At 35.8% G+C, this 23,683-nt stretch overlaps 1 protein-coding gene across 1 annotated transcript in view; it reads right to left on the minus strand.

The window, feature by feature from the left end:
* The window catches only part of DICER1 (dicer 1, ribonuclease III), a 72,734-nt gene that overhangs the window by 26,871 nt on the left and 22,180 nt on the right, over window positions 1–23,683 (minus strand). The window contains exons 4-16 of the mRNA XM_067294923.1: window positions 20,019–20,211; window positions 18,251–18,413; window positions 17,658–17,788; window positions 15,562–15,696; window positions 14,838–14,998; window positions 13,568–13,736; window positions 10,860–11,332; window positions 6,681–6,813; window positions 6,011–6,253; window positions 5,744–5,898; window positions 3,555–3,687; window positions 3,017–3,092; window positions 1,755–1,894 (exon numbers count right to left, since the gene is read on the minus strand). Of these exons, the coding sequence (XP_067151024.1) occupies window positions 1,755–1,894; window positions 3,017–3,092; window positions 3,555–3,687; window positions 5,744–5,898; window positions 6,011–6,253; window positions 6,681–6,813; window positions 10,860–11,332; window positions 13,568–13,736; window positions 14,838–14,998; window positions 15,562–15,696; window positions 17,658–17,788; window positions 18,251–18,413; window positions 20,019–20,162 (2,256 nt within the window). The 5' untranslated portion in view covers window positions 20,163–20,211. The remainder of the gene's footprint in view (window positions 1–1,754; window positions 1,895–3,016; window positions 3,093–3,554; window positions 3,688–5,743; window positions 5,899–6,010; window positions 6,254–6,680; window positions 6,814–10,859; window positions 11,333–13,567; window positions 13,737–14,837; window positions 14,999–15,561; window positions 15,697–17,657; window positions 17,789–18,250; window positions 18,414–20,018; window positions 20,212–23,683) is intronic.

Raw genomic sequence — 23,683 nt, forward strand, 5'->3', positions numbered from 1 at the left:
TCTTAAGAAACTGCATTTTATGTTGGGAAGGAGTTCATTACTTCATGGGTCTCAAAAATGATTCTTCTGTTTATCTAAAAAGAAGCTGCAGTACATACAGCCCTGGATTTTATACTGTGGCAAAACTGTGGCCCTGGCTTAAGGAAAAATCACTCATAAGTTTAGTAACTATATTAAGCCCAAGAGGATCTTGTAGACCTTAAACATTTGCCAAAGTTTCTTTTCCAGATGTGAGAAGTTGGGACAAAAGCAAGCGAAAAATATTCTTGAATTCGGTAGAAAAAAAAAAAAAAACAACTGAGAAAGAATGATGCATCACTTGACAAATCAACTCCTCTCAATGAGAGATACTACAATTGTGCATTTTAATAGCAGCCCCCATTCCAAAAATCACCAGTTGCTGACAAGAAGCACCAAGAAACACCTTGCAAATATTCAAACTTATCAGTCTGACATCTTGCAAGAGAAAGGTTTTCTCACTTATCCTTCCTTCTATAATATTCTTTATGATGCTACAGTATGCTTCCTAGACTTTTCTAATAACCAATTAAAGTACTGAAAAATTGGAACATGTGGAAGATGCCAAGAATGGATTTACCTAAGGGTTATCACCGTAAGTGAGGCTGCATATCAATGTACAACACAGCAGTATAAGCTACTACTGTGAGCAAACGTGACATTCCTATATGTGACCAAAGGCCACATATCTAGGCCATTCTTTGTGAAATATGCAAAGAATACCCCACAACTTACTTTGAACAAGTTACCTGTACCATTCAGAGACTCTTAGGTGGTTATGCTAACTGCAGGGGAAGAAGGGGGGGGGGGGGGTTCCCTAAACAGTTACAAAAAACTGACAAAGATGCTATCCTGCAGTTTCTCTTACTTTTAAGAGATTTAACACTCTCCTGTTATTAGTGACTAAAAAGTCCAATCCAAAACCTAATGTAGTTATAACGGTGTGTAACAGATACATGGATAAATTACTTAATAATGCAGAGCTATAAAAAGAATATTATGTAATCCCCTTGGAGTATTCAATGTAAAGTTTAGAATTTTTATTTAAAAATTAAAGTATTAAAAGTATATTTGATATTATAAGGTTCCAACCAAAAATTCTGAAATTCTTCATTTGACCAGTACAGTGACCAAACTAAACCAAGCACCTAAAACAAAAAATGAGTGGGTAAAGGTGCAAATTCTGCACTGAGGGCCTGGAAGATAACTTTGAACCCTGGGCACCTCAGTCAAGCTTACAACTTATTTCTCTAGAAAGCTAGTATTTTTTTCTTTGCTCTAGTATATTTACCAGAACACTGAAGTTCTTAATAGATTACTAATGCAGGACCTTATTTTTGCTGGTATAGCTGGGAGAAAAAAAAAAAAAACAAACAACTATGCAACTAGGAAAATACAGTCAACAAGCTTTACAAAAAGTATACTTTCTTTTATTTCAAAGTTTGTTTCACCTTGCAGGTCTACACAACTTCTCACTCCCACACTTGTTCTTCATCTTCTTAAAAAGAAGAACCCATTTCTTTGAACAACAGGTATTAGGAAAACGTATTCCCATAAGCTCATTCAGGAAACAGTGCAAGTTTCCATACAGTTAATACTGCAAATATTTTGACTATAAATGCGAAATTGGTCTTAAGGATTACGCATCATATAAGACTAAGACTAAGCAATTTTCTCTTCTTGTTAGCATATAAAGTATTAGACTGGAGATGTGGACAGCACTAAGTGATACTAACAGCTTTAGGATAGCACTGTCTCCGTTTTGTAGAGCCCGGCCTTCCTGGAACACTGGTTTCTTCTTCATCATGTAAATCAAGCTCCTCCTCATACTTAACCGTTTCTTTCCCAACTGGCATCAAATGATCATCCAGTTCACCTGATTATTATGAAAGAGTAAACAGAGATAGCATTATGAACAATCAAATCTTGGTCCCTTCAAATATTATGCAGCAGATACAGTAGTTCAGTAAAACAACTATGTTTGTTTATTTTTTAAATACGCTTATGGCAGCAAGGCTTCCTAAGTAAGAGTTGCAATAGATTACTTTTACCTTTATTATTCTTTTTCTAAAGTTTGTTTTCAGCAAAAATACTTTCATAATTGAAATTTCTGAGAGAATTTGACTAAAATTTGAATTATACAATGAAAATATCAAAGAAAAAATCAACTCCTTGTGCCAATAAAAACCAACCAGCAACTGAAATACTTGATTAGAATGACTTACACAGTTACTGCAATAAAAAGGAAACAGTTATATTTCCGTATCATTCCAGAAAGGGCAATACTACTGTTGAATGTGCACTCTCAACCCCGAATTGAGCCACTACAGTATTATTCTTGGATACATTTATTGGTATGAATCCAATGATCAAAAGGTTTAATTCAGATAGTCTTCCAATTTTTTTTCTTAAAGATATATAAATACCTCTGTACTGCTTCAAAGAATCCATAATAATATGGAATACTCTTAAAAACAATCTACAATAAAGAATATGCTCCAGTATTTTCATTAGAGACAAGACAGCTGAAATAATCCTGAAATGTTCTATTTTTGGACCACAACATACGATCATATAGAGAACATAAAATTCATAAAATTCTAAAAAAATTCAGCCCAAAGTTTATTCTTTGTTACAACTCACTTCAAAAAAAGGTTATTTTTTGGCTGCAATATAGAGTTCCCAATCTATAACCACAACCTGCTAGAGAAAAAGATCTTTTTCCCCTTTATGTTAAGTACATTCAACATCAAAATCGGTTTTCAAATACAGTTGCATTCACTGTATAAGGCAATGTATGTTCAGTAACAGTATTTCACCAGCAAGCTAGCTAAATTATTAATTACATGATCACATGACAAAACATGGTGAAAAGAAAAAGGAGATTAGTAATTTCTAATAGCTAAAATGGAAATGTATCCATAGCTTCCATACAATATTAAGTTTCTCAATTACAAATAGTACTTGACCAAAGAGATCTTGCTTTTCAAATTCTTACCAATTTTGTGCAGTTTTTCACAGCAAATAAGAGCTACAACTCTCTCGGCCAGTCTTGCACAACTCATTGGAGGACCCTATAAACATTTAAAGTTTTGGTTGAATAGTACATTACTTACTACACATTATATAAACAGTTTAACATAAACATACATATTATATAAGCAAAACTGTCAATAAAATATTTTACAAAGATACTCTGGCTAACATTGCTTTTTCATGGAAACCACAATTACAAGTTTTTGAACTCAGCATAATATTGACCACAGAACAATAAAGCACATTCTTACAACTCATAAATGGACAAGAAATCTAAATATTTATGCCTTTAGAATAAACAGTAACTGCTGGAAAACAGACTACAACAGAAAACCAGTGATCTGAAAACAGTTACAGAGCAGCACAATGCAGGAAAAGAGAAATCATGCAATTTTCATTAGCAACACTGAAAAAAGCTAGCTCAAAAAAAAAAAAAGCACATGTACACCTATATAAACATATTCACTTATTTCCATGCTTTTCTTTCCCCAAATACCTACAACAATTGAGGCTCGAAGAGGTGAGTTGATTGGCAGGTAGAGAGTAGAGTAGAACGTATGATCAGGTAGTTCTCGGGTTTTACACTTGGGAGCTAGGTGAGTAAATGGATCACTTGGTAATCTAGCGCAGTACCTAAGTTGACAAAAGACTTTTCAAATCAATACCTGCACATTGAAATCTGAAGATATTACACAGAGTTTTGCCTTACTGTTGTAAAAACTACAGAAGATTTTGGGCTTCAGTTTCCAAACATTACTATTTAATGAAGCAGAATAATAAATAGAATCACAGAATAATTTATTTGGAACAGACACTTGGAGTCCAACCTCCTACTCAAAGCAGGGCTAATGTCAAAGTCAGATGAGGTCGCTCAAGGCTTTGCCCATTCAAGTTTTGTATATTTTTAAGGATGGAGGCTCCATACCCTCTCAGGGAACCTGTTTCAGTGCTTAACTACTCATTAATTATAAGGAATAACATTTACTGACTGGAATTTCCCTAGTTACAACTGGCACCTGTTGCCTTCTGCCCTTTTCATTGCGCTAAGCTCCTAGCTTTGTCTTCTGTAGCTTAAACAATTATATCACCCTTAGCTATCTCTTCTCCAGGCTGAACAAACCAAGTCCCTCAGCTACTCTTCACACCTCACATGTTCTAGCCTCCTAGCCATCTTCATGGCACTCTGCTGGACTGTCTCCAGTTTGTCAGTACCCCATTTGTCCTGACAGAGCCCCAAACTGGACACCATGCGCCAGATGCGGCCTCATGAGTGCTGAGTAGAGGGGAATAATTTTCAACCTGGTGGCTATACTGGGCTAAATCAGCAAGAGCATACAGTTTTTCTTCCTTAACTGAAGATATCAGCAATGTAGTCTTGCAGTAACTGCCAGCGAGGAGACCTCCAAGTCCTTTTCTACAAAGCTGGTCTCTAGCCAGCTGGTTCCAAGCCTGTAATGATGCACAGGGCTATTCAATCCCAGGTGCCAGGCTTCAAATTTATCTTTGTTCAATCTCCAGTTTACTGTTGACTCATTTCTTCGGTTTGATATGGTTCCCCTCTGAATGGCAGCCCAGCCCTCCATCGTAGCAACTGCTCCCCCAACAAGTTTGGTGTCAAAGGCAAATCTGCTGAGGACACATTCTATGCTACTATGCAGACCAATGATTATGAAGTTAAATTGTATTGGATCCCATAATGGCCTATAGGGAATGCTACTCATATCCAGCTGCCAGCTAGACTTTGAACCACTTACCATTACACCTTTTGAGTTCAACAGTCTTGCCAGGTTTTATTTACCATGTAGTTCACCCAGCTGGTCTGCATCCCAGCAATTTGGCTATGAGGATGTTACAGGAGATTACATCAAAACCCTTACTTTAGTCAAGTAAATGATATTCATTGCTTTTCCCCTGTTCACAGAACGAAGCACTTCACCACAGGAAGCAACTGGGTTGGTCAGGCAAAAATTGCCCATAATGAAATGGCTGGCTGCTTGCAACCACCTTCTTGTCCTTTACAGGCCTGGAAACAGCTTCCATGAGGACTTGGTCCATAATACTCCAAGGGAATGAGGTAAAGTTGACCACACTGTAGCTTCCTGGATCCTCTTCCTTTCCTTTTTTTGAAGACATGCAACACATTTACCTTCTCCTGTCACTCAGGACCTCTAATTGCCGTGACCTTATAAATATGACATTGGCCAGCTCCCTCGGAAGCATCCCATCCAGTCTCATGGACTTGTATATATTCAGTTTACTTACTGTATTTTTATTTTGTTTTCAAACAAGACAACAATTTGCTATTACAAATGTGAATATTAGAATTGGAGGATTTTATTTCAGTGTAACAAGCCGTGTAATTTTTTTTTTTTCTTTTTTTAAAGCTAGCTTGGCACGAGCAACAAAATCTTACTACCTATTTTGAAGTTGAATGTTTTCAGGACAGCTTTCAACCAAACAGGAATCCGTATCACTAAATTTATCATCAGAACTAGAACCTTTGTAGGATAAAGACACACAATACAGACTATCCCTTTCAAATCCTTGTGACAATTCTCTTGAGGACAGAAGATTCTGTCAAGATTTCTAAGAGGAAGCATATACAGTACCCCAACCTGTTGTGAGACAGACTAAGAAACTTCTTATTCAAAGACAAGAAGTAAAAGGAAAAAGTGAACATGCCTCCTACCTATTTATGTGTCCAATAGCAGTGTTAATTGTAACTCTTGGACTGTTCTCGTCTGGCCTCAAAACATAGGGTGGAAATACATCATCATCATCAACAATGGGTTCAGTTTCAGTTTCACTGGTATCGACAGATTTTGAGCATTTGTTTCTCAGGATCTTAACGTTTTAAGAATAGAACATAATGAGAAGGGTTTTTTTCCCTCTTAAAAACAAACAAAAAACTATGATAAAAATAAAGAAAAACAGGCACATTCCTTCAGCTTCATACCTTCTCAATTGCTTTATATGTCTTAAGATCTTCCTCAAAACTTTTGATTTTGTCTGTATCTGCTAACATGATGTAATTGGAAATTGGTGCTCTAGCTCTTCCTTTTGACTGCACATAGGAACGGTATTCTGTGGGCAAATCAAAACGCACCACCAAGTTGCATTTTGGTATGTCAACACCCTCTTCTACAATACTAGTAGCAATAAGTAAGTTGGTCTCATGTGCTCGAAATTTTCTAAGAACCTGCAAAAGTAACCAAGAGAGATTAATCTGGCTCCTGTTTGCATCATGCACTCGATTAACAGCTAGTAAAAACAGAAGAATGGATCAGTCATTCTAAAAACTTGCCTAAATATGCAGTTATAAATGCACTGATTTTCTGTAAAGTATTACTGTATTAACCCAACGGAGAAAAGTTACATGGTTGATGATCTGACAAGACTCAAGCACGATTTTACAAGCAGTTTTAATCTCTATCCATTAGTGCAATGCGACACAATAATTTCTCTAACCATCTGTTATTTTTACGAAGAACATCTGTATCATAAGTATGCATATTTGTTAAACCAAGGGTACTCCCTGAACTTCCAATGACTGTGCCCAGACTTTGCCTGTAAACAAAGGTTCTGAAGGTAGTGCTAGTTTCAATTATTTTTTTTACTGAAGTTACCTCTTCCTGTTTTCTGAATTCTACTTCCATCTGCTTGTTACGAGGCTGATTCTTGCCAATGCCATGTCCAGTTATAAAATTGCTGCTGATATAAGCCAGTTCTGGATCTTGTTTGCCAGCTTCTTTTATCAACCTAAAAATATTTATTCAAGTCACACAACACAGAAAATGAAAAATAATCTTCTGCTTGTAAGATATACATTAAAAAAAAATGGAAGCATGGCAGTTAAATATTTTGCCAATATGTAAATAAACTGGTCTGCGTGTTTTCTAAAGACATTAGTTTCTAGTGAAAACTTCTGTAAGGATAATAAAAGATAGAATGCATACATATGCAGTATGTGTGTGCATGCATCACAAACATTTTAGACCTATCATGCAAAAAAAACCAAAAAACCACTGTTAAAAGCAAAAGTATCTTTAAACCAAGACATTACTCTAAGGTTTCCAGTTGTTCAACACCCTATTCAAGACATCTGCAAGTTAACCTCATTTTCTGTAAATGCTGGCTGAGTGACTTTAGCAGAAAGATCTTTTAATTGTGCCCTCAAAAAATACGCTTCTCCAGTATGAAGTGTTAAATTTTTAGGTTAAGAAGAATAAATTATGTTTTAAAATGCACATTCTGTTCAGGTATATTAATGACAAAAATATTGTTGAGCTGTTTTTCTAAAAAGTGATCACAGCCCACTTAGTAAGATACTTTTTAAATTATTTTTAAATAACTTTTTTTTATTTACTTATTTTTACTTAACTTTTTTTTTTTTTTTTAAACTAACACAAACGTATCTACAACTGGTGGATTTAATCAAAGTTTTTAACAAGGAACACTAAACAGAGAGGTTAGGATCATTCATGCTCTCACTCTATTCCCCTGCATCTTTCTTTAGGTTATAGGAGCAGAAAAGGCTAGCTTCTGCAGTGCTTTGATTTCACAGACAAGCTAGAAGATTGCTTACATAAACAGTGCACTGAACCTAGAATTTGGCATTGATGGATTTTAAAGCATAATTACCTTGTGCGACCAAAGTAATTGCTTATGTTGTAGCATCCTTAGTTGATCTGTTTCCAGCATGGACAGAATCTGGGATTTCTCAATCATAACAGGTTTATGAGCAGCAGAGCCAATATGAATCAAGGGGTCACATATTAAAAAAAAAAAAAAACCTTGCATCTCCTACACATCTCTCAACAGTCATCCCAAAACCACTTTTCCATTTGCCCCTGGCATATTCATCTTGCTATCACCAGGTCCTCCTCATATCCACAGGACAGCCTGCCATCATATACCTCTGACAGTAATTCAGACTCCTCCCCATTACGTCTCCCAGTGCTGTGCCGCACAGAAGACGATGGCACTGTGATAGCTGCTGCCAAACAGAATGGAAAATGTCAAGTTCTCCCCTTCCTCCATTGGAACACTACTGAAGTCTCTCCCTTTTACCTGGTCACAGATTTTTACCACATTCATGGGAACCTAAAACACCTTAAAGACTTCTACCCTCTCCCTTGAAATCTATTGAAACTGGAATGGACAGAGGGAACCAGCAAGAGAATGTGGCAGTGGCAAATAGTTTAGTATCCTTAGGAAAAGGGACTAAAAGGATCCTCTGGTATTAAAATCTGCAAGGTTTGTTAGTTCAAAGGCTTAACAGATTCACATTTTGGTATGCAGTCTAGGCACTCAGAGAGAGACATACTAAGTAAGCATGGGTTATAACTGGACAAAATTCCTAAGTTCTATTTTCTCTTTCCACATGACATTTCTGTCAAGTCACACAGCTCCAATTTGGGTATTTACTAAAGACTTCAGATAGTCTTACCATATCTCACTACAGAAGCGGACAACAATTAAAAGCATCTGAATAAACACTTTCCTGTGTGCAGCGCTGGCAAGTTCTTGAGAAAAATTTAAGATTTCTACTTTGTAGTTAAAAAGGAAGTAATATTAATGGTAGTTCCTAGGCCTTGTTTTTCAAATACATACAAAAACTTGCACTTTCAGACATTTCTCTAAGGGTGGTTTGCATGACTGAAATGAGGAATTAGGAAAAGTCTTCTGTTCTAAAAAGCAGTTTACAGAAACTAGAACTCCGTCGTATAGATCAAACAAAAGAATTATGAAGATTGTCCAGGAAATAAGCCACTTAAAATCTTTGACTATTATTACACATATCTGATGAAGTTTTAAGCAGCTGATCTGTAGCATCTACTATATGTGCAGTGGCTGTTGCTAAAAGTCTCTAATGAAATGGATTAGCTCCAATTACTGCTTCAGAAGAAATTCCTACCCATTTCTTCCATACAGTCCAACACATGTCACCAGTGTTGCCCTTCTTCAGTCACCATGAACTACAGACTTCATAAAGTGGGATTCTAGTCACTAGTACAAAGAAAAGAGGTGCATGATACCTCTGCTTTAACTTAGTTCTACACAGTGATCCATGCTGGATTGTGTTACACATGAAAGCTTGAGTAGTTTTCATATATTCTCTCCAAACCATCTTGTGACTTCCTTATTTGGGAGCCAGCCTTTCCACTTGTTCAGCATCTACAGCTGCAATCAGGAAAGGCCCTTGAACTAAAACCCCTCAGTTTAAATTGAGCATACAGTGAGGCTCTCCAGTGAAGGTCTTCAGCCTTGTTGAACAGCCCAGGTCTGCTGATCATCCAGGTATTTTGATACCAGGTTTGCTTAAGGTAAAGGAGCATTTTGCAAGTCTGCTGGAGAGCTAACTTTTGGAAGGGGGTAAAATGTTACATACAAGGGTTTTTTTTGCTACCCACAACTTGTTTCAAAGGTGCCTAGAACTTAAAGATGGTACCAACTGGTTACCTATTCCATTTAGAAATCATATTCTCTGTCAAGTTCAACAGCAGTTAGGATATAGTATAGGGTATAAATCACCGTTTTCAAGAACACACAATGGAAAAACAGGGTATCATTAAAAAAAAAAAACCACATGACTAACAGACAAGAAAAAAGAATTAATTTCACAATTCTGTTCAGTCTCTGTAGGGTGGTGAAATGCTCCTTTCAGTTCAGCAAAAAATTCATCAGAATACGTTAATTTTTTTTTTTTTTGAAGTTATTAACAGCACAGGTTCATTTCACTGAAAGGTTTAATTTGCACTATATAGTATGTTTATGTAAACACACATTTAAGGGTGCAAAAAGACAAAGAAAAGTGAAGAAGTCCATAGAAAACAGGCAAGTTTGCAGATCAAAGAATATATTAGGTACTCAAACAAGCTATTTGTTCAGGCAAAAGCTAACAACAAAATGGTCAGATTCAGAGGTCTCTAAGGTCAAGACCTATCTGGAATGCAGTAAACAAATCACACAGGACATTTAGCATGCTATCAAAAAAACCTATCCAGACAAAAAAAAAGATATGCAAATAAATGAAACATGTCATTCATGGTTTGCGATAAATAGCATTTAACAATTAAAAAAGGTATATATAACTAACACAGATCCCATTGAAGAAAAAAATCTGATAAGGAACTGAGTACTGCAAAGTGTATCTTGGCATATATTCCAGGGATCGTATTTTTCTTGGTGGAGACTGTAAGAAGTGCTTAATGTTTTACTCAAAGTTTTACTGAATAGGCGTTTTATAAATACCAACTGTTAAAGCAGTACTAGTAAATCTTAAAAAGAGATATTTGTGCAACATAAATTTGATTTTCTTTAAACTTGGCTCATAAAATAATGTGATTTAGTAAGGTAAGAATAAAAATTTCCAAAATATTGCACTCGGTAGGTTAAAAAAAATTCCAGTATCCCTCACAAATATGAATTTAAAGACTGATTAAGACAAATCAGTATATGTCCATTCTACAGGTCAAGTACAACAGTTCATATATTGTCTTGAAAAGAAATCAAATTACAAACCAAGGTCCAAAAATCAGCTATTGAGTACAATTTTAAAAATACACATGGTCTTCCCACCCACCCCATATGCACACAGCCTGAATATTTCACTTTTTATTATTCTTTCTTTATGCAGATTCACTACGATCTCCTAAACCAACTTTTAAACAGAGTTCTGAAATATATGATACAATCCTCTACATAGTCACAGCATTAACATTCATGGGCCGGCTGCTGAGTATGACTGGGTTTTTTTTGTTTGTTTGTTTTAAAAAAGGAAATTTTTAAATAAGAAGATTTACCTATTTAAGACAACTGCTGTGTATCTTCTTTCCACAAAAATAATTCCACATAAAATATTAGTAAAAGGAGATGGGAAATTAGTCTCTGGCTTCTCTTTCTCCTCAATTTCTTCATCCTCATCATCATCTTCAGAATCACTCCAAGATACGTAATTATCCTGATTCCTATTGTTATACCATTCAACACTTTCAAACTGCTGCCGTTCATATGGTTTATATTTGCGCAAGATTTCAAGCAGCTTTATTACTTTTGGGGTTACAAATTTCAGGTCAAGTGAGGCAGGTGAGAAGTGCTCTTCACAGAGTGCATGTATTTTCCTTAGGAAAGTGTCTGTAAACAATAAAAATTTCCTGTGCAGCTCCTCTTGTTCATGTTTGATATACTTCTGTAGCTCTCTCACCATCATCCCAGCTACCTTATCTGCACACCAAGGTCCCAGAACAACCAATACAGCTCGACAGTCTGACAGTATCTACAAAAAAGAATTCAAATATCAGTTCAAAGAGTACATTTATTAACTATTCACTTTAGACTGGAATCTTATTTTTCATGTAGCACAATCTTCATAAGTATTATGATGACTGTTTTATTATAAAGACATTAGAAGTCAGCTTTTGTCATTCAGTAGACCTTGGGAACTTGTGCTGCTGATGAAGCAAGATGTTGAGTTTCTTGTTCCTAAATTATTACAATTAAACTTTGAACTTTGTACACTCCTGTATCTCAACAAAAGCAACTTTAATTACTATTTTGCACTTTGATGGAATTGTCATTTGAAATTTACCTCAAGATAATTATGCTAAAAAGCAGAATACCTCAAGAGGCAGCTAGATAAACATAGCAGAAAATACTATCCCCTGTCATTAACGCTGAAACTAGTAACAATTTCAACAATTACAATAACAGTTTAATAGACATTTTTACTCTGCTATTTGTTATTGATACAACATTTCAAAGTATCTAACTAGGAAGTTGTGCAGTAGCCTTAGGCTAATCTTAGTAAGTCTAGCCTCTCATAGGAAAAAATAAGGCTGTGGGTGCATATAGTAAGAAAATCTGAAAGAGAGGGAACTACCCACTTTACAGAGAAAACCACCTAGGGATTTGAGTACCAAGACATTATCCAATGGAAGACTCCTCCCCCTCCCAAGTCAAGTGGTCAGACATCACAGTAGAAAATCCAGAAAGGGAGTACAAGGATACCACTATTCAAAAGACTCACAACCTGGCTGTAGTGTTACAAGAGAAGTATCACAAAACAGTCAGGATATTAGAGTTTTCAGTGGCTCTATGAATTTCTCTTCTTGTTCCCTTCTGTGAGGAAGTATAAAACAGGTTATCAACATATTCTCTACACTATCCTTCTTGAAGTGTGTCAGTTGCAAGACTTAACTAAGGCCAGAATTTATCTAAACTAATTGTAATTGCATGTAGAGCTTAGACTCCATAGCCAAGACAAAGAGCACCACAAGTGTAAAACTGATTTCTTTTTCTTAATATGGGTGCCTCCATCTTCTTGGAGAGCCATTGGAACTGAGAACAGGCACAGAAGTGGTACATATATTAGCAGCATAGAAGTTAATCCACTTTTATGGACAACTTAAGTCATGGGGATTGATCGCTGCTGCCAGCATTCCTTATATGTTTTACTCTATTGCATTTTAAGCTTAACACAGAAGTAACCCAGGATTCCCTTTGCCACGCAATTGTGCTATACTAAAAGGCAGAAAAATGGCTGTTCTACAAATCAGTCTTCTCTCTGGACCTAATAATCTTTTCTCTGGCCAGTGCCAGAGTGCTGTGTTTCCAAGAACGTTAAAATAAATTGGAATAATTTGCATGGAATAGAGAAATATATTCTCCAACTTCTTCACTGATTATTTTAAGAAATATGACTCATTACTGACTTCTTGTTAAAAAACAAAAAACAACAACAAAAATAATAATAATAAACCACTTATGCACCTGCATAATTGTACCTGAGGAGGACATTTCAAATTGCAGAGCTCAAGAGCACAAAGATGATGCCTGGACCCCAAGCGTGACAGATCCATGCTCAATAGGCCCTATGTTCTGGATTCTATTCTGTCATCCCATGTGACGACATCCATTGTACAAAAAATGCAGGGGCAAGCGTGAGGTGCAAGATTTCATTCCAGCGAGAAGGTGTGGATGTACTTACTGGCACTAGTCTAATATTCTTCTGATTAAGATAAATTGTGGAAACTGCAGAGCTATAGCTGGAATTTATGCCTCAATTCTTACTTTATCATCTTGTAACACAACTAGGTACAACTTTTCAGAATACTTCCTGAGTTACTATTTCCTCTTCTGTATTGAATTATTCAAGTATCACTGGAGGTCATGAAGACATCAAATTCTTGACCTCAGAAAAAGCACCCACAACATAAATGTACAGAATTATTTTACTGCCTTAAACAAATACGAACACAAGATTCTCAAAGCAGATGAAGTTCTAATCTAGGAATCAAACTGTTGACATTCAAGGTCTACTCATACTTATGAAAAGCTCTGCAGCATTAGTGGAGAAAAAGAAAAAAAAAGTTAGAAGGTGGTTTCCCCCTGCCCCCAGATACTCCAGGTTGGCTGCTTAGAAAAAGTTTCAGTAATGTAACATATACTGCAAAGAAAAACAATGGTGAAGATTTCAATTCCCCAGGTTTTACATACAGCTTAAAGTTCTTACCTGCTTAGAAATTAATGTAGAATCTCTCTCTTTTGAATGTACAGATATGTTGCAGTCATTTAGAAAAGTAAGTGCTTCATCCAATTCCTTTAATAGTCTTCCATACAGCCCACTTTTGTCAGTATATGGTCCACAGTCTACAACAATCTCACATGGCTGAGAAGTATATCTTAATTGAGGGCAAAGATCAAGTCAAATACAGCTTTTGAAAGTCAGTTATTTTTAGCTTGTTAACATTATACAGCAAATAGTAAGGGCAATAAGAAGTGGGCTCAAGTGCATTTCCCCCCCATGAGTGAAACAAATGATGGTTCTCCAAAATGTGGTCTTTTGAGATGCCAAATAATATATGTAATATAAAGTTAGCAAATACGCATATTTGCACTTACACAAGTGACTCTTCTTAAATGACAAAGCTATGAGAGAAAAATTCTTAAAAGCAAATAGTTCCCCACACATTCACAAAAATGCATTTTAAAGAAAAGAACTGCTCTAGAACAAGAGCAATCATCTTTGTTTAAGATGAAGTTCACACAATGCAGTCCAGCTGGTGTGAGAAAACATGCAACATATTAATCACTCCATGTTAATTCTTCCTCTACAGCAGTCACATTATCACCACTTTTATTTATTTTAACAATATTCACAGCATTCCACATTCTGTAATAACATAGGGAAAAAAGCCCACTTGCTGTGGTATGTCAGTATTGTTTTTACTGCTTCCTCTCGTTCCCCAATGTCTTTCATTAGTCTCTAAACACAGGCTACTCATTAAAAAAAATATATATATATTATATATATATATATATATAAAAAAAAATATATAAACTTTCAGGTATTACAGATATATCTTTTGTTGTATGCGCTGCAACATTTTTCTAAATTAGATAGTAAGATTATGGCATATACTGGAAATGGACCTGTTACTCTTCAAACATAAAACTGTCAGTCTTACAAGTTGTTCAAAAACGTGATGTGGAATGCGAAGTTTCCAGTTTTTTTAAAAACTATGCAAAAGCTCTGAAGATTCCAAGGCCAGGTGGCCTTCATACTTCAACCTTAAGGAAAGCTATGCTTCAACGCTGGTTACTCAAAAAGCAGTTTAACAGTTTACCTTCCCTCCCCATCCCCAGTAGAAGTAATGGCATCACATACACAGAAACTTTCATAGGACTCGAGAGGAAATATTTCTAGTGGTTTCTTTCTCTGATGTATCCAAAATGAAGGACACAGGTATCAATTTAGCAGCCGCAATTATACTAAAACATACCTGTCCAAGACCACCAAATCAGTTGCGGTTTCAGCATTGCTCTTTAAGATTTTCTCCAGTTTCTGAATCTTCTCCTCTAACTCAGCAGGATCACATTTCCCATTTAAAATGGAAGCTGTTAATCCCAGGATTCGAGGACATGATGGACAATCCTCACAGATCTGTGAAGTAAACCAGAATTAAATGCCTTAGTATAGTTACCTTCCGTCATTCTGCAAGTTTACCATCAAGCTAGTAGATTGCAAACTTAGACACTTAGTTGAAAGCTATTATTTCAATAGCAGGTTCTGGACAAGGAACCAAACTTGGATATTTTCTGTTCAACCTTACAAACATATTTAGAAAACAGTATTTTAAAAATAATAAAAAAAATCATCGGTACATCCCATTCCCAACCTCTACTAGTTTCTCTCAAATATTTTTACCAATGAATTTTAAAAATTCCCTAAGTCCATAAGTTTGGCTTCTCTTTTCTGTTAATGTCAGATTTTTCTATAATCGCCACTGTACAACATGGTAAATACACTGTTTTTCTAACTCATAATGTCACTGAAGTGTTAATTCACTGCAGTAAATTCTCAGTCCCAGAATATGCTAATATATAGTTCCATGCATGATGTTCTCAGTAGCAAAGCTGGCTTAATCATTTCCCACTCATCCGCCCCTTTCCCCTCACTCATGCTCCTTAATCAATTGTCACAGCAGTCACACAGTGGAAACCTACCTTCATAATTTCACGATATGGGTGGTCCTGGATTGCAAGATGGCACTCATCAAACACCAAAAGATTAATGTTTGACAGGGATAAATATTCATTTCTCAAAACAGTCAAAGCAACATGACACGTCATAACCAGAACCTATATTAAAGGAAACAAGGAAAAGAAAATGCCAGTATAAAAAAAAAGCAGGCCATCTTTCATGACTATGTGAAGTAGGGAAGCTCTTCTGCAAGTCTTGTTAAACAGCACTAGCAGACACCAACTCCTTCTATTCATCTACCCACACCACCTTAGAACAAAAGGGAACAAAATAAGTACACCTTGCCTCCAGTCATATGCCTAGAAAAAAAGTGAATACAAACAGATGATATTGGACTCTAGCCAGACTACACAGAACAAATTTCATGGAATGCAAAACCAGTTAACGTCCCTCTCATCGTCTCATCATTGCGTCTCTGGCAAGAAAGATAATTCTTCATAAACTCATAAACCATCTGCAGCTGCAGCAGAAAAGCAGCGTATTATCACAGAAGAATTATTTAGGGAAAAGATCACTGCTTCCTGAGTCCACTTCTTGGTGATTATCACAAATCTATGTCCTATGTGCAAGTGTCTTTCTCCCCTATTCTAAAACTCAGTTAAAAAAAGTGAAATGTATGTGCATGCAGCAAAAAACAACATTGAGATTAATGACAACAATAAAGATTTTAGAAAGCACATCCTTTAACTCAAAATTATTGATCAAAAACAAACCTACATATTTTTAAAACTGCATCCACTCCTCTAACAGAGGATTGCAAAACTTTTTGCAAAAAGTTAGAATGACTATTTATTATTTTAAGATGGCATTTCAACTTCACAGTTAAATTTTAACAACACAGAAGCTTCTGGTAAGTCAGAAAGGTATATTATACAATACAGTTACACATAAATTAGTCTAGCTTGTCTTATTTCTCAGACTTTGGCGTTCCGAATCCATTATCGGGCAATTTCTCTGTAAATACAAACACCACAATTAGGCCCTAATCATGAATCCTAACATCTAGAGATGAAGTAACTGATAAGAGAAGTGACTGAATGAACTAATGGAATAATGAGAAAGTGTCATCGAAAATAAACTTAAAAAAAAGTTTGTTTTTGTTAAAACACCTTTAACCAAAGCATTTGAAGAAGCAGTTACTTTAGAGAATAAAATATTCTGCCCTACTACTGGATGATTCAGTGCTGCTATATCTTCATGCTATTGTCAGCAAGAGCTGGCCAGAATGGTATCTCAGAGTCCTCAGTTCAGGCTTTCTAGAATTTTTTTTTTAATTAATTATATATTATTAATATTTTAGTTTAAAGATTTAAAAGATGAAAAGATCAGCATGTGATTATAGCAGATGAAATTGAGTTTCTTGATAAAAATTATGCACTACTTTATGCTAACACCGTACTACACTAAATATAATAGCCCTTTCACTTAACGGAATTCTTCAGACATTTATTTCACAGGCCTCTACACTGCACACAAACCCCACAAATTTCAGAGAACTAAAAGTCTACGCTTATATTAGTGCAAGATACTTAGGTAGACATTGGAAATAGATTACAACAGAAAGGGTCAAAAAAATCACCTAGGAAAAACTGTTCCCAAAGTTAACGATTTTCCATATAAGAGTACTATACAGAAATAGCTTTTCCAAAAAGGCAGAAATAAAAGGCATGTCAAAGAGATAATGCACTGCTTCCCCAGGGAGCATTCAACTTCATAATCTTTTGTTGAGTATTCAGTATGCTATTTATTACCCAATATTAAACATCATGTAATGGGATTTAAAGTACACTGTGCACACTCAAAATTTCTTCTGCAATCGTCATGAACCACAAGGCAGAGAGACTGCAAACACAGGATTAAAGGCCAGCTTTTTAACACAACCCGAGTACCCCCCCTTTAAATGTTTTGCCTCGAAAATTCATATGCAAATACCATGGTTATGCTGAAATTCTATTAGGAGAAATGTTTAGCTATAATTGTAAAGAAATCATCACTCTGATCAAGCTTAACTTAGTTTATACTCATTATTTATATTTATAGTTTATACTTAACACATTACCTGATGCTTAGAGAATTCCTGACTCCATTTCTCTTTTGTCCATGATTCAGTTATCTCTACACTTGAATACTCTCCCACTTTAAGATCTGAATGTGTCCTGACAGCTGACACTTGTTGAGCAACTTGATTTGCTAAAGCAAAAAAAAAAAAAAAAAAAGGCAAAAAAAAGCCCTTAATCACAAAAGCAGCAAAAGGTCTTTACATTAATTTTGAAGATATATGTCGTATTACTTAGCACAGTGTTTCACAATATGACCTTTAGGTTATGCTAGTGTTAAATGAGGGGTATAAAGCAACTCCATATTTGTACAACTACAGTAAGGAAACAAATTGATGATTAAATTGCACTTCAAATTCAATGCCTTATTTTAAAATCAGGAAACAGAAGGGGTGAGAGATAAACAGGTTGAATTAAATGGGGTATAAGGCAAGAGATTAAAGTTATCACTTTCTATAATCAGCTTAGCATCCTTGTCATTTGTGTACTATACCCAGAATTTTCATCCAACATTACTTTCACACAACTTCTAATAAAGAGCATTCCATTAAGATGAGTCAATATGTTTGGGAACTTGGTACATTTTTGCTCTTACCTGAGTTGACCAAGAACACGGTTCTTTTTCCATTTTTGTTGAAATCTCCCCTGATCTGATAGGACAGCTCTTTAGTGAGTAGTACTGCAATAAAAGTCTTCCCTGAGCCAGTGTTTAAACAGACTATTGTATTATGATCCAAAGCTGCTTCAAGCAGTTCAACCTAGGTTTAAGAACAACAATGTCATTACTTGCAGCAGTACAGTAAAATACCTGATAAAAAAAAAAAACCCACAGAAATGGTACATGAACTCTAGACAAGTCAGTAGTACCTGCAGAGATCTTTCTAGTGCCATAGAATGAACACTTTTCTTTCATAGTAATGTACTATCATAGTCATTTAAAATATTAATACACACTATATTGTCTAGCTTCTAAAACTAAATTTCCCTAGTATCGGAATTTGCTGCTATTTTAAATAACTTTCTAACTATGTCTTTTTAACAGATAATGTTGCTACATAAGCTGTCTGAACAAACAGTACCTTGAGATTTTAAATCTAATTGTATACATCATTTCAGCAAAATAAATAAGTGTATTAGCTCAAGGTGATCTGACCTTTTTGGCAGTACTAACCAAATGCCAGCTTTAAGGCACCTCTGTAAGACAGAGAACTGAAATCTAGAACTTAGAAACAGCTTTCCTTAATAAAACAAAAATCAGATGGGCCTGCCAGGGTTTCTGACATTACTAAGTTGCTTTGACCAACACATGAACTAAAAGAAAGATTTAGTCTGCATGAGATAAAGTCTGAGAGGGAAGGATAGATTATGATTGTATGCATACAATCTAGAGACACAGCGTAATGCTTACTACATTTGTCCCCAAGAATATTTTGCAGAGAGCAGTAACCTAAACTCTGTTCAGTTCAACAGAGCAGACTGAAAAGAGGGAATGGTGGATATTAATAAAGTTTAATGCAGCCAAGCTAAGGGAAGAAAAGACAAAATTAACTCCCAACAGGTGGAGCTGTGAGAGAGACTTGCCTAGACTGTGCGCAACCTGCACTTCTCTGGTTGTTCTGTTCTCTCCTCTCCCTATGTTAAGCAGACTGCTGTTGCTGCAAAATTGTGCATGACCTGGCCCAGCACTGCTGCCTACGCTGTGCTCACTAGCAAGGGGACAGAACTGTGACAGGAACTCCAGGGCCAAAATTGCTCCTTGGAAGCAGCTACCAGATAGCAGTTATGGGAGACAAGAGCAGCCATCCTGCCTCCTGCTTTAAGCCCATGAGCTAACTGAGCCTTCTCTTGTCCAATTTCATTCACAGTAGTCTTATGTTCAGTATGCACTAGAAAAGGGCAAAAATTTATACTATGTTAACACGCACACAGCTTCAATACAGATATCTTTGTGATTCACACTAATGCAAAGTGTGATGAAAAACTTGAACCAGTATAAAGCACTAGTTAGTCAACCACTGGATAAGATGCATTCAAAAATAAATACAGCTTTTCAAATATAAAGAAACTGTTTGAAGGCATGTACTCATAGAAATAAATACAAGTCATTGCTCCCTAGGCCCTCCCTCATAGATGATCTGTTTCTTTGAGAAAAAACATAATTTGGTTTGAAGCATGCTGTGTTCCCTGTTGGTCAGGGATAAGTCAGCACTGCTACACATCTAAACATTGAAGTAGGAAGACTATACTGGAAAGTACATAATAAAAATTACACCTAAGCATGAAAAACTATCTTCTGAAGACAGATTTCTATTATGTATTTAATTATTTTTTTAAAATTAGCATATTAGTGTTATCATTAGTACCTGATATTTTCTTGGCGTGTAAATGTTATCATGAATTGCTTCTTGTTGCCATGGTAGTCCAAAAAACGGACCCATCGGGGAGGAAGCAGGGGTCATGAGCTGCAGTCCTGCCATGCTGAGGGATTGCAAAGCAGGGCTCTTCATTCATTCATCCAGTGTTTCTTTCATTGCATTTTTGTTCCAGCACAGCTTACTATGAGAAGAAAAAGAAACAGTATTAGACACAGTTACAATACAATAAGCTTTCTTCTTGATGTATAAGAAAAGTACGTAACTTTACTTGATTTTGCTTCCTGCAAGTGCTAAATCTTGTCTTATTTTCTTTAGAATATGTACTTTTTTAACTTTGTAGGCACTTTTCCACATAAAACAAATGAGAGCATATCAAAGTGCCAAAGAAATTCAAAAGAAACTGCATTTTACAGGGTAAAGTTCATTCTCTGCCTTTGAATTTACTCATGTACACTTCAGAATAAAGTTCTATCTATATTCTGATAGAATCACATTTAAAAATATCTTGAACATTAAAAAAAAAACCCCAAACTGTTTTAGCTTTACTTTAGGAAGGAAAAAAATGATTTTAAAGAGCACAGGTATAAATAAGTCTCTCATTTTCCATTTTTATTTCCAAGCAAAAAGTCCCTAAGGCCTGTCAAAGCTTTACCCATATATATACACACACAAGCAACAAAGGAACGGGGACCTTATTCTAGTCTGAGGTAAAAGAAAAGGAACTACACAAAACCTTGATATTTTCAAATCGGAGTCCAATAATAGTTATCTGTTTAACGAACTGGCAGAAGTACTATCAGCATCACCAGAAAATATTTATAAGAACTAGTGGAGAATAGGTTGCTAGCCAGGTTAACTTCCAATTTCCAGAAAGATATTCTAACTGATGAACATTTTGTACATACCGGGAAACTAGAAGTTAAGGTGACCAGCAACTGATTCTCCATCACTAAGTTAATTGGGAAGATTCTCCCCCATGGGGTGATATCTTTCCCACTACCACCCTCCCCTGTTTTTGATCCAAGTAATCACAGCCAAGTCTTGGTCAGACATACAACTAACTCCCAACTGGGCAGCCCAGGGAACCTAAAGAGAAAGAAGCTAACTCACAACCCTGGTTTCTGATTTCCCTAAACCCAGTCATGCTTCCTACAAGCAGGTGCCTCCTCTCTCTTTTCCCAGACTTAGAATTTGACCAGATGCTCCTGTCTCTGCCAGTGGTATTAGAGATGAATTCTTACAACAAGATCTGATGCCACAAATCTCTTAGATACAAAATTTCTTTATACACAGCATCATCTTTCTGCTCTGCTCTTGATAACAGCTTAGGTAGAGTGGTGGGGTACAGATGGGAATAAAAAAGGACCGGAACAGTTAGACACAGTCACAAGGAATGTAGCTAGAACAACCACAGCCCTAGAAAATGTTACTTTTTTTTTTGGGGGGGGGGGGGGGGAGGGGGGGAGCTAAAACCAAATAGCAGCAGTTTATTCCAGAGAAGAAAAGACAAGGTAGCTGAAACAATATTAACAGAACATATTAATACTTGCAAAAAAACCTGAGAATTTGAGCTCCAAGTCCAGTTTAGGTAAATGAATGAATGTTTTGGTGAATGAACAGGTTGGACTTGAATTACAGCCAGAAAGATTTAACTTATATAAGAGAAGGAAGAAAATAATAATAATAATAATAATAATAATAATAATAAAACTATTCCCAACTTGAGGACAATTAGTAGGAAATGTTTTCCTGTGGATAAGGCTATGAAGTCTCCTTCACTAATCAATTCCCCCTTTTTCAGGAGATGGACTAGGTAAGATCTGAAGATACACTTCAGCAGTATTTTCTACAATACAAATATAGTACATCAAGCTGAGAATCCTTTCTAATACTCCCTCCCCCCCCCCAAAATCAGATAACACACCCTAGTCAAAGGAACATTTCTAAAAGCCAATTTTCTCAAAACTCCCAAATGCTCTACATATTCATTTTAACATCAATCTCAAAACAAAAGAAGAAATGCATTAACTTGCCCATGGTTTCAAAGTTAAACATTCATTAGGAATAAATAAGGAAAAGCTAAACAGTATTCTATATATTTTAGTATGCTATTCTATATAACAGAAAAGAAGTTGGTTAAGTTTTACAGTGGAATAGCAGGAAATAAAAACTGAAATTCTGAGGCAAATATGAAATAATACCTAGTAGAAAACATTAACTACTGAAGGTTATAAGAAATAACTGCTGCAGGAGATTACAAATAAATCAGCCCTGATTTAAAAGAAGAAAAAAAAAAGTATTAATTTCTTTTTGTACCAAGACATATTTTTCTTCTATTTACCATAAGGTTTGACTAGTATAACATTGTAGCAATTTGTTGCATAGTCATATTTCTAAATTAAATATTGTAACCGGGGCCATGACTGAACACTGATTTACATTATAACTTAACTAATATTAAACCATTACAGGAAGCTCTCACAAATGTGAGCAATTCTCCCTGGCTTTCCACCTCAAGTCCATCCTGTAAAACAGAAAGCAACACATTGAATTACATGATCCCTCCTTTTGCAGATTCATGCAGAAGTAATGTCACTTTACAGAAAGCAGTCAGAGACAAAGCTTTACCTCAGTTTTTTTCTTTAAAGGGATGGAGGAGTCCCAAAGGACCATAAGGTTAAGTAATCATGTTTCATTTCATTATAAAGAATTATTTGTATTTTGAAGAAAGACATTCAGTCACAAATACTACTTAGTGAAAGAAGGTAAACTTAACTTCATGGTCTTTTGGGTCAGCAAAGATCCCATCAAAAATACTATTTCTTTACTAAAGGAACTACGTTAATATCGCTGAAATCCAACAGAAAATTTGAATTTGAATTTCAGAGAAATTATCAGTTTTAGAAGAGAAGACTCCTGAAAGAAAATAGGTATTTCAAGGGGGGATGGGGAGAGGGGAGGACAAAAGAAATGAATGTCCGAATATTCGAGGCACGTGGGTACATTTTCACAGGATGTACTAAAGAATGCTCTTGATTGTTTTTTTCCCCCCATCTGATTTTTTCAGTTGCTTTTGAACGAATTTCCAAACTCCTCCAAATCTTACAAGTGCTTCTCATTTACTTTAGTCCTGTAACCTAAGTCACTGTTTGAGCCCGAGTCTTTTAAAGAATTTAAACAGACAAAATGGATCAGTGTGATATTGCTTTACATAGCTACAAATGCAAAATAGCGTAGGTAGAGTCACCATACGGTGGCTCAGGTAAAAAGAAAGAAGTCCACCTCCCTAAACCGTCAATGCTACTTTCTGCTGTGCTGAAGTTTCCTAGTCCTGGCCTTTATTTGTATTGGAGGTATGTAAGATCTGACATGACCAATATCAACGTTATTACAGAGTAAGCCAGAATAATGAAGTAATTACATCATTTTAAGTCCCTATTTCAATAGCAAGGAAAAATACCAAGTTCTTTCAATAAAAGAAAAGTAGTACAGGACCATCTAGAAACAAAAAGAAAAAACCCATCTACTTGAAAAACAGGTTTTAAATTCAAAACATTTGAGATGTAAGTACTTGTGTTCAGAGTCTGTGGACAGAAATCAACTGAATCCTGAAACTAGCTAAAAGGGAAGCAGAAAAAGGCCGAAAAGTAGTC

This window comes from Apteryx mantelli, chromosome 4 (assembly GCF_036417845.1).
Source record: "Apteryx mantelli isolate bAptMan1 chromosome 4, bAptMan1.hap1, whole genome shotgun sequence".
Classification (NCBI taxonomy): Eukaryota; Metazoa; Chordata; class Aves; order Apterygiformes; family Apterygidae; genus Apteryx; species Apteryx mantelli.